The sequence below is a fragment of the Furipterus horrens genome, unplaced genomic scaffold, assembly GCF_987537825.1.
Source record: "Furipterus horrens unplaced genomic scaffold, mFurHor1.1.pri manual_scaffold_10, whole genome shotgun sequence".
NCBI classification, from domain to species: domain Eukaryota; kingdom Metazoa; phylum Chordata; class Mammalia; order Chiroptera; family Furipteridae; genus Furipterus; species Furipterus horrens.
The window spans coordinates 11,720,112-11,736,551 of NW_028327180.1; the positions used below are offsets into that span (position 1 = coordinate 11,720,112).

Consider the following 16,440-nt stretch of genomic DNA (forward strand, 5'->3'; position numbering starts at 1 on the left):
AAGCAACACTCTAAGTAAAATTAATGTCCTGAGGCACACAGATCCACAGGGAGCTCCTTGGGAGAAACTTCTATGAAGGCCATCAGCAATTTTCTCCCCAAATGAAGACAACATGATAATTTCTTATAATTTGCTTCCTGTGGCACATAAAGAAAACCTACTTCAAACTCTGGAGTAGCAAAAAGTTCTGGGCTCTTTCCATAGCATGAGGAGCTATTCTACAGCTTTAAGGGGGCTAGAACTGATTAAATTAGTTGTCATCAGCCTTTAGGCCAGACACACAGGCCTTCCTGAGTGAGACACAGCCAAAAGCCCTACTGCTTAGGAGCAAGGCTTTCTCTTGTTTTCCACATCATTAGAGAATAAGAAAGAGAGCCTGGCCAAGTCTCTGCCTCCAGCTGGGGCCGCCTTGATCTACTTTTGCAGGGATGAGTGCTGCTTGCTACCCAACCAATGATTCACTGTAACCACTGACAGGCTTGTCCTCCTTTCTGATTATTGCAAAGTTTGGTAAACTGGTGAAAAACAACAGGGAAGAGGAGAGCTACAGAATATGACTTAATTTATTTTAAAAACACTGTTATTGTTGTACCATTGACTTCTGATGCTGCTCCCATCACCAGCTGGTGTAGTTCTCTTCTTTTTCTGACTTGTAGGCATCGCACCAACACTTTATGAGAAGTTTGTAGCATTTCCCTTCAGGTAATTGTGTAAGGAGGGAGAAAGAAAGATAGGAATTTGTCACAAAACCAAAGGCTGTTCAGGTTGGAGGTTTTGGGGAGAGGCAGTCCGCCCTGGGCCCCGAGAGTCACTGGCTTGCCAAGGGCACAGGGCCCTGCCTGGCCTTGACCTAAGCCATGTCTCAGGGCATGTCTGCACAGAGCAGTTCCAGAGGATGAGGTAATGCCTCCCCACGCTGAAGAGTGAACTTGCTTCCACTTGGTGTAAAAGCAACGGATTCCCTGAGCTCAGCATTCTTCTCCTGCACCATAACCCACTGCGTGTATAGGCACCTACCTGGGGCAGCTGGCTCTCCACCGTGGGACTTGGGGAGCATGGGGAACAGAAGCAACCCTGCATGAAGCTCACTGGTGAGCAGCATTCTGGCCAGGCATCTCCTATCTACACTCTTCCGGCGTTCACGAAATCCTAGCAGGCTAACTTGTTAGCTAGTAAGTAGTGCAACCTCTCAGATCCTGACACAGCCTTACAGAGAAACGCTCCCAAGTTGGTTATTTTTTGTGTACACGGTGACCAGGCAAACAGAAAACTAGGAGCATTATGCATGTGTACTGAAAGTAAGAAAGTCCACTAGCAGCTTAGCATTGTAAGCCTTGCTAGCAACTCATGTGCCTTCTTGTACAGAAGAGTAGTTATCACTGTGACTCTGATGCCTATGCCCTTCAAATCACCAGTTTGTCTTATTCACCCAGGACTGCCTGGATGCTCCCAGAGCCCAGTGATCAGTCTTGACTTTAATACAGACGATTTTAGAACAACTTAGTGGGACGTGTACCCAGCTGAAATGATAGATCGTGGTAGAATCATATCTAGAAAATCACACCCCAAATCATAAAAACTGGAATGAGTGACTCAGAAGTTGCTCAGGAGAGCGTTCAGAACCTATGGCAGGCACATTGCTAAGGGTACAATGGTCAAAAACAAGTGAACCATCAAAGGTTCACTCTTAAATATGGGGAACCATGGACTACAACTCATTGGTATTGTCATTTGATAAATTTCTCAGTGTTATTTTATACACTATTAGAGAAGCAGAATTAACTCGATTCCAATCCCTCACGTAAGGAAATAGGTTCTATAGAAAAGGGAATCATCGCCTGCCAGCTTATGGTCAATTTTAAATATTTGGATACTCAACACTACCTGGCTCATAACAAAAAAACAAAACAAAACACTAAAATAAATTGTCTAACTAGCAAAAATATACAAAGACTTGAATGCACAAATAATAACGGAGCCAGAATTGGGAGCCAGGTTTCCTCTTTTTCAAACCAATACTTATTGCATTTTTGGTAGATCAGAGTTTTCCAAACCACCCATTTGCATACCAACATCAAAGTTTTCCCACATTAAATTAACCATTTAATTAACATCATCTTTGAACTTGACTTTGTTCTAGGCAATAGCATCTGCAAATTAAAAACTGGTTGTATTCACATTCCTTGATTACAATAAAACATGTAACTGTTGCAACTATTTTTAAAAGCTCCTCTTATATAATCAGAGGTAGATACTTTGGGAAACACTGATTAGACAAGGCTTTGTCTAGAGAAAAATAAACGTCATGACTGCATAATCATTCCTAATTATTTTCATTTTTTGTCACAAAGTTCAAAGCTTGAGTCCACGGATACCCTAAGGTCCTTCTGAACCCCCACTTGAGAAGCTCTAAAAATACACTGGTAATTTCTTTTTATCTGTTGAACAAATGAATGAAAAAGACTCTGATCAAATTAGTCAACTATTGGTTATGACCAAAAAATTACAATTTTGGAAAAAATATACATGAACAACCTAATTCACCAAATAACAGTATGGTATACTATTAAGTCTAGTTTCGAAATCAAGTTTCCGCAAGTAGAATATACTCTTTACTCACCGAATTCAGGACAGCTTTCATTCTCCAATGAATTCAATATAACCTTTCAAGGGAAAAAAATAAGAGAAAAGGAAAATGTGAGTTCTTATTTAGGAGTGAGATGAAACACATTTAGCAAATTAATGAGCTGAAAGTGTCAGGGAACACACCTGGTTACACTTGAAAGTTATCAAAATGCCTCCATTTAGCATATTTCACTTTAAAATATCCATAGTGTGTTTAGAAACCTTCTAATTACTTAAGACAAGTTTGAAGTTTTCAGGTGCATGATGAGAGTGTGTCAGACTGGTAGATCAAAATGATCTGGAAGGTCTCGGTTTTGTTATTTATTATTTAATGTTCTTTTAATCGTCCAAGGGTGCATACAACATAAACCATAGAATTTTTGTCTGTTTTTTAAAAATATGTATTTTAAGTGTCTTTTTACCTACAGGTTTCTTTCCAGTCCCCCCCACCCCCCCTGCCCCGGCCCCCACCGGTGCAAATTACTTTCTTTTTGTTAAAGAAAGGGGCACCGGTTTTATTGTTGTTTTCGTCTTGTTTCATGACCAGATTTTGCTAATTTTATCCAGGAGGTAGATTTACCATATATCTCTGCCCTCTGTATTGGGTGTTAAAGTTCTACTTTAGGGGCTTTACCAGCTCAGGTTGCAATTTCTTTTTTCTTTCTTTCTTCTTCTTCACCAGACTGTTTCCTAGATGGTGGTGCATTCTTCTCCATCAGAAAGTAAATGCCACCTGGGGTTCTCCTGGTGACATCAGTGATGCTGGTGCTCAGTGCCTGGACCAGTGTTTCTCCAAAGTCTTTTTCATTATGCCCGACCCCCAGAGCCTTTCCGACATTATTTTCTAAATCATCCCCTCCCCTTATGAAACTGTATTTTCTCAAACTTGGAGAGGCATAATTTCTTCAAATATACAGGAGTCGGCAAAGTAGGTTTACAGGTTTTGTAAGGAAAAAGACATGCAGGTCATGGTTATTACAACAGTTTTATTAACTCAAAAGAATAAAACTGTTCCATGTGCTCACAACTGTAAACCTACCTTTGCCCACCCCTGTATTTGAGTACCATGCTCTCTTTCCTTTCTGGACTCTGATGACATAAACGCTAGATCTTTATTGTTGTTTCTCATTCCTGAGGTTTTGGGGTGTTTTTTTCCCCCAGTGATTTTTCTCTCTGCTGCTCAGATTGGATGATTTCTACTGAGGCCTCCTCAAATCAGCTCTGCCCTCTTTCCATCCTGCCATTGATTCTTTGAAGACAGTTCTTAATTTCAATTACTTTATTTTTCAGATATAAAATTTCCATTTGAGTCTTATTTGTAGCTTCTATTTTGTTGCTTATACTTTCAAATATAACTTTTGTTTCAGGGTTTTTTGTTTTGTTTTGTTTTTGTGATCACTGGTTCAAGTATTTTTAACAGCTGCTTAAAATCTTTTCCAGATAATTTCAACATTTTTGCCATCTTAGTGTTGATATCTATTGACTGTTCTTTTCATGTAAATTGAGATTGTCATAATTCATCATAAATCGAATAACTGTGGATTGGATCCTGGATATTTTGACTGTGACACTGTAGGCCCCACGGTCTTGTTTCAGTCCTGTGAAGAATGTTGTTACTGTATTTTTGTCATCATAAACCGAATAACTGTGGATTGGATCCTGGATATTTTGACTGTGACACTGTAGGCCCCACGGTCTTGTTTCAGTCCTGTGAAGAATGTTGTTACTGTATTTTTGTCATCATAAACCGAATAACTGTGGATTGGATCCTGGATATTTTGACTGTGACACTGTAGGCCCCACGGTCTTGTTTCAGTCCTGTGAAGAATGTTGTTACTGTATTTTTGTTTCAGTAAACAAAAATAGGTTGAGGCTGCAAGTTCCAACCCACCTTCTTTGGGCTGTGATTTCAAAATCATTTCAATGTGGACATCTTTGCAGTGTTTTATTTTAACTTAATTTTAACAATCCTAATAACAATTAATAATAGTAGGTATTATGATACTCATTTGACAAATAAAGAAGATCAGTTTGAATTCAGCCTATCACTCGCTATATGATATTAGAAAAAACACTCTTTGAACCTTGATTTCCTTATCTGTAAAGTGGAGTTGATAATATCTAGATCATTGGGTTGTTTGAGGACTGACTAAAATAACATATCTAAGAAGCATAGCATATTTAAACCCTAAGGAAATCCTGGATAGTCTTCTTCTCATTTAAAAACATCAGTTTTATCAACTGAATGGGAGATATTTGCAAACAAGAGCATGGGCAAGGGGCTAATGTCCAAAATATATAAGGAACTCATACAACTCAACTCCAAAAAACCCAATTAAAAATGGACAAAAGACCTGAACAGACACCACTCCCAAGAACACATACATATGGTCAACAGATATATGAGAAGATGTTCAACTTCACTAGCTATTCGGGAGATGCAAATAAAAACTATAATGAAGTACCACCACACACCTATCAGAATGGCTATTACCAACAAGATAGGTAACAACAAGTGTTGGAGAGGCTGTGGAGAAAAGGAACCCTCATTCGTGGCTGGTGGAAATGCAGGGCGGTACAGCCGCTATTGAAAACAGTATGGTGTTTCCTCAAAAAATAAATAGAGTTACTGTATGACCCTGCATCCCCTCTTCTGGGGATTTACCTGAAAAACTCAAATCCATTAATTTGCAAAGATATATGCAGACCGTGTTCATTGCAGCATTATTCAAGGTAGCCAAGGCAAGGAGACAACCAAAGTGTCCTTTGATAGAGGATTGGATAAAGAAGGTGTGGTCCATATTCTTAGATAGCTTTATTCTAAGTCCTTCATTAAATGGTGTACAGATTATCCCAGTCTATAGATTATCTTTTCATTTTCTCAATGGTTTCTTTCAAAGAGCAGAAATTTTTAATTTTTATAAAGTTTAAGTAATCATTTTTTTGTTATAGTTATTGTTTGGGGGGGGTCTTTGTCAAATTTTGTCAACCCTAAGGGAACAAAGATTATCTTCTCTGTCTTCTAGAAAATTTATAGTTCTAGCATTTATGTTTAGTCTATGATCCATTTTGAATTAACATTTTAATATGTGCTGTAAAGGAGGTGTTGAAGTTCATTTTTTCCCCATACTGATATCCAGTAGTTCCAGCACCATTTGTTGAAAAAAAAAAATCAAACCTTTCTCATGGAATTACCTTGGTACCATTGTGAAAATAAATTAATCATATTATGTGTGGGTTTATACCTAGATTCTATTGTTTCATTTATCAGTGTGTCTATCTTTATATCGAATACTCCATTTATTTTATTGTGACAGCGTTTTAATAAGACTTGAAATAAGGTACTGTAAGCCCTCTAACTTTGTGGTTCTTTTACAAAATTGTTTTGGCTATTTTAGATTGTTTTTTTATATGAATTTTAGTCAATTTTAGACCATAAGCACTGAGAGAAGTGAAGCTCATGGGGCCAGAACCGCAATTGTCTCGGCTTTCTGTCTAGGGGCAACTGTTCTCTTATATTGTATCCTAATAATTTGTTAAGGATTTATGTATCTAAGTTCAATTTTATTTCTTTTAATGTCTTTGTCTAGTTTTTGTGTTAATGTAATGCTATTCATATAAAATGAGTTGAAAGTGTTCTTTCCTATTTTATTTTCTGGAAGAGTTTGTGTAGAACTCATATAATTTCTCAAAATATTTAAAATAACTTACCAGTGAATTTATTGGGATCTGGAGTATTCTCTGTGGGAAGGTTAACCTAGTAATGACATTTTATAGATATAGAGCTATTCATATCATCTATTCTTGTTGAGTAAACTTTTGAATTTTTTTTTCTTTCAAGGGATTTGTCCATTTCATCTAAATGATCAAATTTATTGGCATAAGGTTGTTCATAATATTCCCTCATTAGTCTTTTAATGTCTATAGGATCAATAGTGATGTCCCCTTTTTCATTCTTGCTACCTGTAATTTATGATGTTGTCTCTCTCTCTCTCTCTCTCTCTCTCTCTTTATTAAAGATGAGTCTACACAGAGCTTTTAATTTTATTGTTCATTTAAAAGAACCACTTTTTGGTTTCATTGATTTTTTTATTTTATAGTTTTCCAATATGATTGGTTTTTGCTCTATTGAGATGTAGCTTGTTCTTTGAAACTATTAAAAGGTTCCCAGGTGATTCTAAAGTACAGCCCAGTTTGGGACTTGGGTTCTGTATCCTTCCTGATTTACTGTATACAGTACTTGTTCCCAAATTACAGAGAAAGGCGTGATGAACTCTCCAACTACAGTTCTATTTACGCACAGTTCAGTTCTATCAGTTTTTGCTTCAGTGCTATTTTACAGCACTATTAGGATTTTACATCTTCTTAACGAACTGACCCTTTTATCTTGTTTTGATATGAATTTCCATGATTGTTCATAAAGGTAGACATTAATAAAAATCTTTCAGGCCATTCAGTTTTAGCCTTCTTTCAGTTGCTTATTTATGTTATTTGAATAATTGTATCTGGAATTGTCAGAATTCTTAATATTTTTAGAACTTTACTATAGTCTCCCAGACTGTTGTCTTTAACTTGATTAAAAATGTCTTCTCTTTGGGTATTAAACCTTTAAACTCTTCTATTTGTAAAATAATAAAAATTTTAAATATTTTTCTCTAATGAATGGTGCTGTTTTGGCTGGTTTAACAAATTTTTCCTATGGCATTGTCATAAAGACATCTGTTTTCTAAGAGTTCAGTTTTGCTTTTCACCGTTTACATTTATTTCATTTGGAATTTAGTTTTATTTGTGTGTGAGATGTGGATTTGATTTCATATTTTTATATGAATAGCCAATTTAACCAAACCAGCATCATTTTTCCTTTCCAAAGCCAATTAACACATCCTGCCTAGATAGCTTGAGTTGGTTATGCACCAAGGTTGCAGGTTTGATCCCTGGTCAGGCACATTCAAGAGTCAACCAATGAGTGCATAAATGAGTGGAACAGCAAATCAGTGTTTCTCTCTCTCTCACCCCCTTCCTCTCTCTAAAAAAAAAATCAATCAATAAAAAAATTTAAAAGCCAATTCACAAAGTTATTGTACTATTTACACTCCCAACAGTAATGAACAGGTTTTTCTCACAACTTTACCAACATGTATTCCTTATCAGACACCTTTATTGTATACCAACTTACAGTACACGTACTCTCCTAATTTCCTTTTTGTCTATGCTTGTGTTAATAGCTCATTTTAAAAAGTTACTTTTAAAATAATTACCGCATGGTCCGGTAATTATACTTCTGGATAGATACCCAAAGGAATTGAAGGCAGGCTCTCAAAGATAATTGCGCACACCGTGTTCATAGCAGCAGTCGTAACAGTTAAAGTTGGAAGCAACCCAAACGTGTACTGACAAATGAATGGATAAACAAAGTATATACATACAATGGAACGTTATTCAGGTTAAAAAGGAAGGAAATTCTGACACATGCGGGAACATGGATGAAACCTGAGGATATTATGCTAAGTAAAATAAGTGAGCCACAAAAACACAAACACTGTATGATTCCACTTACATGAAGTAACTAAAATAGTCATATTTATAGAAAGAATTAATGGTGGTTGCCAAGTGCTGGTGGGGAGCTAAATGGAGAGTCGTTTAATGGGTACAGAGTTTGTTTTGCAAAATGCAGAAAATTCTGTTGATTAGTTGAAGAGCAGGGTGAATATACTTAGCCCTACTGAAAGGTACACTTTTTAATATACATTTTTAATATAGTCCCTAAAAGGATTAAGGCCACACATCAGCAACCTGTACCAGAAGTAAAAAGACAAGAAATAGACATAAGACTCACCTCTCTAACTCAAGAGAATGTTAATTACCTTGTACTCAAGAAATATTGAAAACAAAGAGGGCACACTTTATGTCAAGGTCTACCTGTCTATGAATGGTATCAAGCCAGATTACATTACATCCCCAAACCTCGCACATAGCATTTGACACTGTATGTATAACCTTAAGCAAGACATTTATTTACTCCTAAGCTTCAGTTTCTTCCTACGGGTTGTTTCGAGGTTCAACATGGAATATAGTGGGAGAAAGCGCTGTATACCAAAGTACTATTAAGGTATTTTCTCAACTCTATAATATAATTAAATGGCCAGGTGCACTACGTATTTCGAGAGGCTGCGGAGAGGGCCAATCTACTAGAGGTACACTTAGGAGCTTTCCGACTTGGGAAATAAAAAAATAGGGCAAAGTCTGCTGTAAGAATGAAGGAACCACGGAATTGCGTTGGTTTTATCTGTTTCGTCCACAAATGCCCCTTTCTTTCATTTGAATTTTTCTCTTCCCCCGCGTTTCTTAGTACCAACCTCCTTCCTGACAGCTGTCAGAATTTTCCATACTGTATTTCTGACCCCAATTTTCAGGCTCCCGCTGAGACCGAAGACACGCTACACATGAATGGGCTTTCTCACGCTTAATTTATCTTCTGTGCTGTCATTGGCTGTTGCTCCTCCGGGACCCACCCACAATTACCTCGATCCTGATTGGATGCCAATGTCCTTTTGTTTTGGCAAAAGGTGGCTTCCGGAGCTTGGAGAGTGGACGATCTGGGCGCCGGGCAGCTAATGCGCATGCGTGCCTTCTTGAGTGGCGATTGGCAGAGCGGGGTGGGTCTCCCGGCTCTGCGCACGCTCTGTGGGCGGAGGGGGAGGAGCTGCCGGTGTCAATTGCTGCGAGAGTCCTGGCCTGAGGCATCCTCCAGGTGCCTGCCCCTCTCGGCGCCTCAAACGGCAGGTGAGGCCACTCTGGGGCAGCGGAGGGCCTGGCCCCGGGATACTGGAGTTGCGGCCTCGGCACCTCCGAGGGCCCCAGGGGGCGGGGCGCGCCCCAGCCCCCCGGGAGGAGCGGCCTCGGGCCTGGGCGTCCGGTGGTCGGGTGAAACCTGGCTCTGTGCAGAAGCCCTGGGCAGCTTCTTTTTCTCGTCTTCTTTTTATTCTGCCCAGTGGCTCGTGGGGGAGGGGAGGGGGCGCGGGGGGCGCGGTCCCTGACGCGGATATTCCGCCGCTTTCTCCCCGCCGCTGCTGAGTCGAAGGCCGCTGTCCAGCACCCCTCCTCTGCAGTGGGGCTGCGGGAGGGGCGTTTCGGGGTGAGGGCACCTGGCACCTCTGGACTTGGCCGTGGCTGCTCTGCCAAGCCCAGGAGGGGAGGGGAGAAGACGACGAGGCCATTGGGGCGGGGGCGGGCGACATCTTTTTAGGCGCTGAAAGCGGCTCCCGCATTGGTTTCTCCGTGGGCTTCTCTCGAGGGTCCTGCTGAACGAGTTCGGGGAGTTACCGTTGGAGCCGAGGAGGAGGATACGTTCCGGAAAGGCAGGGCTGTTGCTGCACAGGGTGTCCATTCCGATGCTATGACGTAACAATGTTAGGGCGCGCTACGCTGTGGTCCCCAGAGCGTATCTGTACCCGAGGATACAAAGCTGCTCCGTGCATTCTGTGCGTGGCCTCAGGAAGCGCAATGTAGCCGCTTCTGGGGACCCAGCCCCCGTTCAGATCCTCGTTTGGCCAACCAGTTCCTCCGACTGTGGACTTACGTAACCAGAACAACTCAGAATTTGAATGGACCCGAACCAACCAACTCTATTGATCGTTGATGCAGGTTGAAGGGAATAAAATTATTTTCAGTAGCTTAGTTAGTAGAAGTACCAAAGGAATGTGATATAAAGAGTTGAGAAATGTTTGGCGCACGTCGACCAGGGCTACATTAAAGTTTCTTCCATTGCATAGTTAGACCTAAGTTCAAATAATTGGTACAGGCGTTGGCTCTGAAATCTAAGGCAAAATACATGGACTTTCTGAGATACAGTGTCCAAATCTGTGAACTGCAGTGTCTTTCTGTTGATTCGATGAATAATATATGTGAAGTATTTAGTGCATTAATGCACAATGACTTAGTTTTTCTGTAACTGCTAGCATTGATCATTATCTTTAAAAAATAATTTTATAAATGTACAGTGGTATTTTATTATGTACTCTTTGTTAACCAAGAAACTCATCAGTTTCTCTTGCTTCTCTTTATAAACTATTTGTAGGTATCCTTTGCTTACCCATGGGGTGTTTATTCTAAGAAATAATAAAGCATGTGAAAGGGTACTACTGGGTTCATAATTTTCTTTTGAAAAGCCTGTTTTATTTCTCTCTGTGCCCTAAACTTTTTCTTATTGCAGAGCAGTCATCAAGGACTTTGTATCCAAGGCCCCAAAATCTGTTGCCCAAGATGATGAACGCCGACATGGATGGTATGTCCTTGTTTTCCTTTTGTATGTTCCTGGTTCCGTGGACGCTTTTGCTTTATTGAGCGATGGAAAAGAACAGAGAAGAACATTTAGAGTTTAGGATTTGGTTAATTTACTTATTTATATCCCTTCTAGTTCTGGAAAGGATTTAAGTGAGCTTCAGTTCTTCCTGTGAGATGCTGGCCAAACGCTTAACCTTGGTGCTCTTATCTGCAACGTGGGGAGAGAACGTGTTACTTCCTGGGGCTCTTGTACGAGTCCTGTTAGATGATAGAAACCACTGTGCAGATCTTTAAGTGCTAACTACACAAATGGTACCTAATGTTAATAGTAACTTTGAACCTTTTTATTACAGCAGTTGATGCTGAAAATCAGGTGGAACTGGAGGAAAAAACACGACTTATTAATCAAGTGTTGGAACTCCAACACACACTTGAAGGTTAGCTTGCATTTTGTGGTTTTCTTGAATAACATCAATTAATTCACATTGTAAGCCTTTGTGATGACAAATTTCGTTAGTGTGCATTACTTTAAAAGGTATACATTTCACATCCATTTCAATATATATATATTTTTCCCTCCTGCCTGTAGCTTCGGCTGGTGATTTTAAGAAATAAAGTCAAATCGTGTTCTGAAGCTTCCATCTTAATGGTCTAACCTAATACTGTTTAGTCATGAGAGTCCCTACATTGTGCTTCTAAGTCCACTTGTAATAAAAGCAGTATATTAGCCTCAGAGATTAAAAGAGAATTGATCTGAGTTTTTTCATTTTTTAGATGCAGTTCATAAAATTCATACTAACACTGAAACGTCTTTTGGTTTTAAATGAAATTAAGAGGTTGTGGGGTTTTTGTTTCATTTTGATACCAGATTGAGCAGATCATGCCACTCCTGTCACTTCCCATGTCACAGTTCATAAAAGCCACTCTGGCCACGACACACACCAGGCCTCACACATTCTGCCTTAGACACTCCGCCCAGCCCCCTGCACCCCCTGCCCCCCGCCCCCACACAGTGTCTTTCAGTGTGCCTCTACTCAGGGTCTTAGCTGCTGTCCCTTCTGCTTGAATCTTGTCCCTGTAGTTATTTGCATATCTTTAGGCTCATTCCTTTACCTTAGGTTTCTGGTCACATAACCTTGATCAAAATAGCTGTCCCTGACTATGCTGTATAAAAGGCCAACTTCCCTTTTGCTTCCTTTGACCCTTACCCTTCTTGCTTTTTCTCCTGCCCCCCACGTAGACCCCCCTAAATGCATGGGTGCCCACCTGCACATTAGAGTGGAAACTGTGGGTACAGGGACCTTTCTTTTTAGGTAGTGTTGCCTCTAGAACAGTGACTGGCTCCAGAGGGCACCTGCTACTTAGTTGTTAAATGAGTGAATGGAGGTGATGTTTTATTTGATCATCAAGAACTGCATCTTTTAAATTTCTTGCTAATGTAAAAATACAAAATGTTCATTTGCTTGGAAACTGACTTTCTATTTCTGGTATATGAATTCAGTTGTGTTCACCTACCACATTTTCTTAAACATTTCTAGTGAAAATGTTATGGTTTTATTTTGGTAAGACATTAACTCAAATTCACATTTAAAAAACAAAGTATATTTTTTAAATAACCATTTTAAGAATTAAGTAGTCAACATAAATGCTGTTTACAAAGAATAACAGCTACTGTGAAATCTCATTTTAGGAATTCCAGCTTGATTTGCACTCTACTTTGTTTACCTTAACTTCTAAGTGATCTGAACTTAAAAACAGAAAATTTAAGGATTGTATTATGTCTCAAGAATGAACATTAAGCATTTTATGCTATGGAAGCACTGCCATCATTTTATTGATAATGGGCTTTTCTCTTTTTAATATAGATCTCTCTGCAAGAGTAGATGCAGTTAAGGAAGAAAATCTGAAGCTAAAATCAGAAAACCAAGTTCTTGGACAATATATAGAAAACCTCATGTCAGCTTCTAGTGTTTTTCAAACAACTGACACAAAAAGCAAAAGAAAGTAAGGGGTTGCTATCCCTTCTGTCTCACGGAATTGCTGCTGATCTTTTTTTCTTTAAAACTTGGATAGATTCCAGAAGTTATAGTACTTTTGTTTGTGGCTTCATTGAATATTTATGAAGATAATGTCACATCTAGGCAAAATTAAGAGCATAACAGAGGACTTCCATGAGTTTATGTATTACCTTAGTCTATGAAAGCGTGAAAATGTAGAGACTTTATAATTAGAAATGCATATATTTATGAAACTTGATAATGTTTTATCAAATTTGCTTTGCTTTGTAGGTTTAGCACCATCTTTTATTATAAGCAGAGTAGGAGATACAAGAAAATAACCACCATGTTGTGAAAAAGTGACCAAAATCATGTACTGAACGCACAGCTTTCTGTACCGTTAGCCGTCGTGTGCCTGTTCTCCGTTTGCTTCTTCCCATTTCCCTTCCCCTGGAGGAGAAAACTGGTTTCACGTTTGTAAGAGTCATTTTAGTAATCGTTTGTGAAACTGAACCAAAAGTTAGGGCTCGTCGCTTGTTACACAGCCAGGCGCCCACAGCGCAGCGCGTCAGTTGATGACAGACTGGGGACATGACGGGTGGTACCGCGTGCGGCCCGGGTATGTGCAGTGGGCGGTCCCGTGTGGCTTTGTGTACATGCACTCTGTGATGTTTGCACGACAATTTCCTAACGGTGCTGTTCTCCGGAGGTGACCCGTCATTTAGCAGTGCATGCCTGTACTTAGTACTGGGAGTCAGACACCATCGTTGGTTTCTCTTTTATCAATTGAAAACAGAGGCTATAAAAATGAAGTTATTTTTTTCCTTGAAGCTGAATTGTCAAATTGGGAAAATTGTTGAAAACTTCCTTTTACACAAAGTTACCTTGGTATCTGAAAAGATGAGCTCTGGTTGTGCATATGTTTGAAATGGAATATTACGTGGAAAAATATAAACAGGATGGAAAAAGCGCTTGGTAAATAGTAGTGACCAACTCCAGATGTTTTTACTCCAGATTTGTGTTTTCTCTGGCACAGATTGGATATTTGGGGGAACATATACGAGAGTGGATTAAGGGTGACTAACCTTATGTAAACCACATGTAGAGCATTTGGTCTCAAACTATATAATATCCGGCGGATGAATTTTTGTGAAATCCTTTGAGTATATTAGTATCAGAACCATGAATAAAGTGGGAGAGTTTTACATGGATACTAACTGACAATGCTCTCAGTATTTTATCTCACTACTTCTCCCAGAGTTTTCTGTAAGCTCAACGACTTGGTTTGCAGAGTTAGTCATTCTTTAACAATTTTTAAAAATTAATTTGTAGATTTCCATTTGCTAAGGAGATTAATATCAGAAGTAATGTTAAAATGTTAAATATTCAATAGGAAAAGAGATTCATTAACATAGCTTATAGTTATTAGGTTTGGGCTACTTTTAATCATGGAATAATCTTATGTTTGTATTGATGTACCACTTGATGAATGACTTCAGCTGTATGAATATATAATCATACTGCAAAACATTTTGCATCCCTTTTGTGACCTAATTTACAAATGTTAAAAATTGTGTTGCAACTTTGCTTTGCTGTTTAATAAAAAGCTGTTTCAGAGATTGTGTGTGACTTGCTATCATCGCCCGAGTAACTGGGTGGTGTAGTGGTGTATCCAGGGTTGTTCAAAGCCACAGGGGAGTTGCCTGTCTTCCTTAAATGTCAGTGACTGGATGTTAGGGGACTAATAATTTTATTAAAGCATGTTACAGGACGTTATACATTAATTAAAAAAATAAAAGCAAGGAAATCAGAAAGATCCAAGGTTTCCAGGGGAAAGGTATTATAATTTTTAGATTAGGCTAATCTCCCATAATGAGATGTGACAGAGATAAATAATATGCTTCTCTCAAAACTAATGGTTCTGAGGTGCGGCCTGCAAGCCAGCAGAAACTTGAATTGAAGATGGCTCTGGCATTTTTAACCACAATTTCCAAGTCACACTGATTATCACCATTCTAATTTGCAGAAAAAGTGCAGGGGGCACAGATGCAAAGTTTTCAAAAAGGCTGCTAAGTCTAGTAACATGTCTTCCTAGAGAAATAATCAGTGGAAGCAAGGCTATCTTTCAAAACAAAAATCAAGAAAAAGCTACTTTAGCCTGATCAAGTTGAAAAGTCTCTTAAGAGGCCAACTAAATAAACAAAATACATTTATTTTCCTCCTTTGTTAGAGAAAAGGACAAAATGTAAGTCATTTTAAAGTCAGGTTAGGGTGGTAAAAGAAGAAAGCCGTCGTCTTACTAAGAGGACGATGCCTGTCTACTGCACGGCTCAAGTACACATACTCAGGCGTCCACAGGGAGTAGCGGTAAGGTGGCAAAGCTGGTTGCTCAGATTTTAGCACTGCAAGCTCTTGGAGTTTAACCAAATGTTAAAGTTAAAATGAGTCTGCAACCAAGAAAGTAAAAAAGGCTTTAATGAAAAAAGTGCATGTACAGGATACCTGGCAGACAAGGTTTCCATAATAAAGGATTTATCTCCTGAGTTGTTTACTTTCAGTAACATTCTCATCTAGAACCACTTAACATGTTTAGTTCATTTGGACATTTCAAATATCAAGCAAGACAGGGGTTCCTTGCAAGATGTGCTCAGTTAGTATTAAATAAATACTATGTATGGTTACCTGTGTATTAAGATCACCGCCACCAATTTATGAAAATTCAGAATACAGCAATGGAATAAAGAACTTGTTTTCATGTTCAGATCACTCTGAAATAAGTAAACTATGTTTGGCTTCCTTTAGTAAAAGGAGAATCTAGACAGTCATTTTCCTTATACATTCTAAATGTACTTTTGGGGAGGGGGCTGTATGGGAAATTAGTTGGTGCCTGCCCAAAGGTGGGGTGTGTGTGTCCATGACGGAATCCAAAGTAGTACCCAGGTAGTGTAAAGTTCTCCAGGGAGTATTAAAGTGGTTTTGTGATCTCAAAGATTTAGATTGCCTTCCAAAGGATCTAACCTGTTACCCAAACGTAAGAACTTAAAATGGTTTAAATGGAACAGCACAGCTCCATTATAACATTGTTCTGTGACTTCTGGGAATGACTAGTTTATAAAGAGAAGCACTAGTAATAGTTGCTGGTATCTACCTTAGAGGCAGCTTTGAAGCTAGAAGGGAGAATAGACAAAGGAGATTTGAATTTGTCAGGGAAAAAAGAAAAAAAGACAAAAATACAAAGCATGGTATCTATTAGCCACCAGAATTCCTTAATGATCAGGAAAATAATTTAAAGCCTCCCAATAATAACTTACCTATTAAAAAGGAAATAAAGAAGAAAGCATTTAAATGATATTTTCAAGAGCAATGTACACATAAGCAATGAGTAGGGTAAATCATTCTGGCATAAAACTATAAAAGCTTGAAAAAGAATCTGTTGTTTTGATGAACCGATTTTCTCTGTATTCAAAGGTAAAATATGCTGCACCATTAACCAGTGATTCTGTGAATGACACTCAAACATTTGTTTTGTTAACTT

At 38.9% G+C, this 16,440-nt stretch overlaps 1 protein-coding gene and 1 long non-coding RNA gene across 5 annotated transcripts in view; one reads left to right on the forward strand and one right to left on the reverse strand.

Moving 5' to 3' along the window:
* The window catches only part of SCOC (short coiled-coil protein), a 30,187-nt gene extending 15,660 nt beyond the window's left edge, over positions 1-14,527 (forward strand). Inside the window, exons 1-4 of one of the 4 annotated variants that reach the window (XM_090288923.1) lie at positions 9,225-9,408; positions 10,838-10,909; positions 11,262-11,345; positions 12,774-14,527. In XM_090288923.1, coding sequence (XP_090145049.1) covers positions 9,240-9,408; positions 10,838-10,909; positions 11,262-11,345; positions 12,774-12,916 — 468 coding nt within the window. In that variant the 5' untranslated portion in view covers positions 9,225-9,239 and the 3' untranslated portion in view covers positions 12,917-14,527. Of the gene's footprint in view, positions 1-9,224; positions 9,409-10,837; positions 10,910-11,261; positions 11,346-12,773 lie in introns of those variants that run through there. The other 3 variants (XM_090288924.1, XM_090288926.1, XM_090288925.1) reach the window with 3 other exon arrangements.
* On the reverse strand, positions 568-9,328 carry LOC149999240 (uncharacterized). Its single transcript, XR_016513396.1, has 3 exons — positions 8,982-9,328; positions 2,621-2,663; positions 568-696 (listed from the first exon to the last, which is right to left on the reverse strand). It is a non-coding gene; the product is annotated as an uncharacterized LOC149999240 (long non-coding RNA).
* Positions 14,528-16,440: the final 1,913 nt, after the last annotated feature.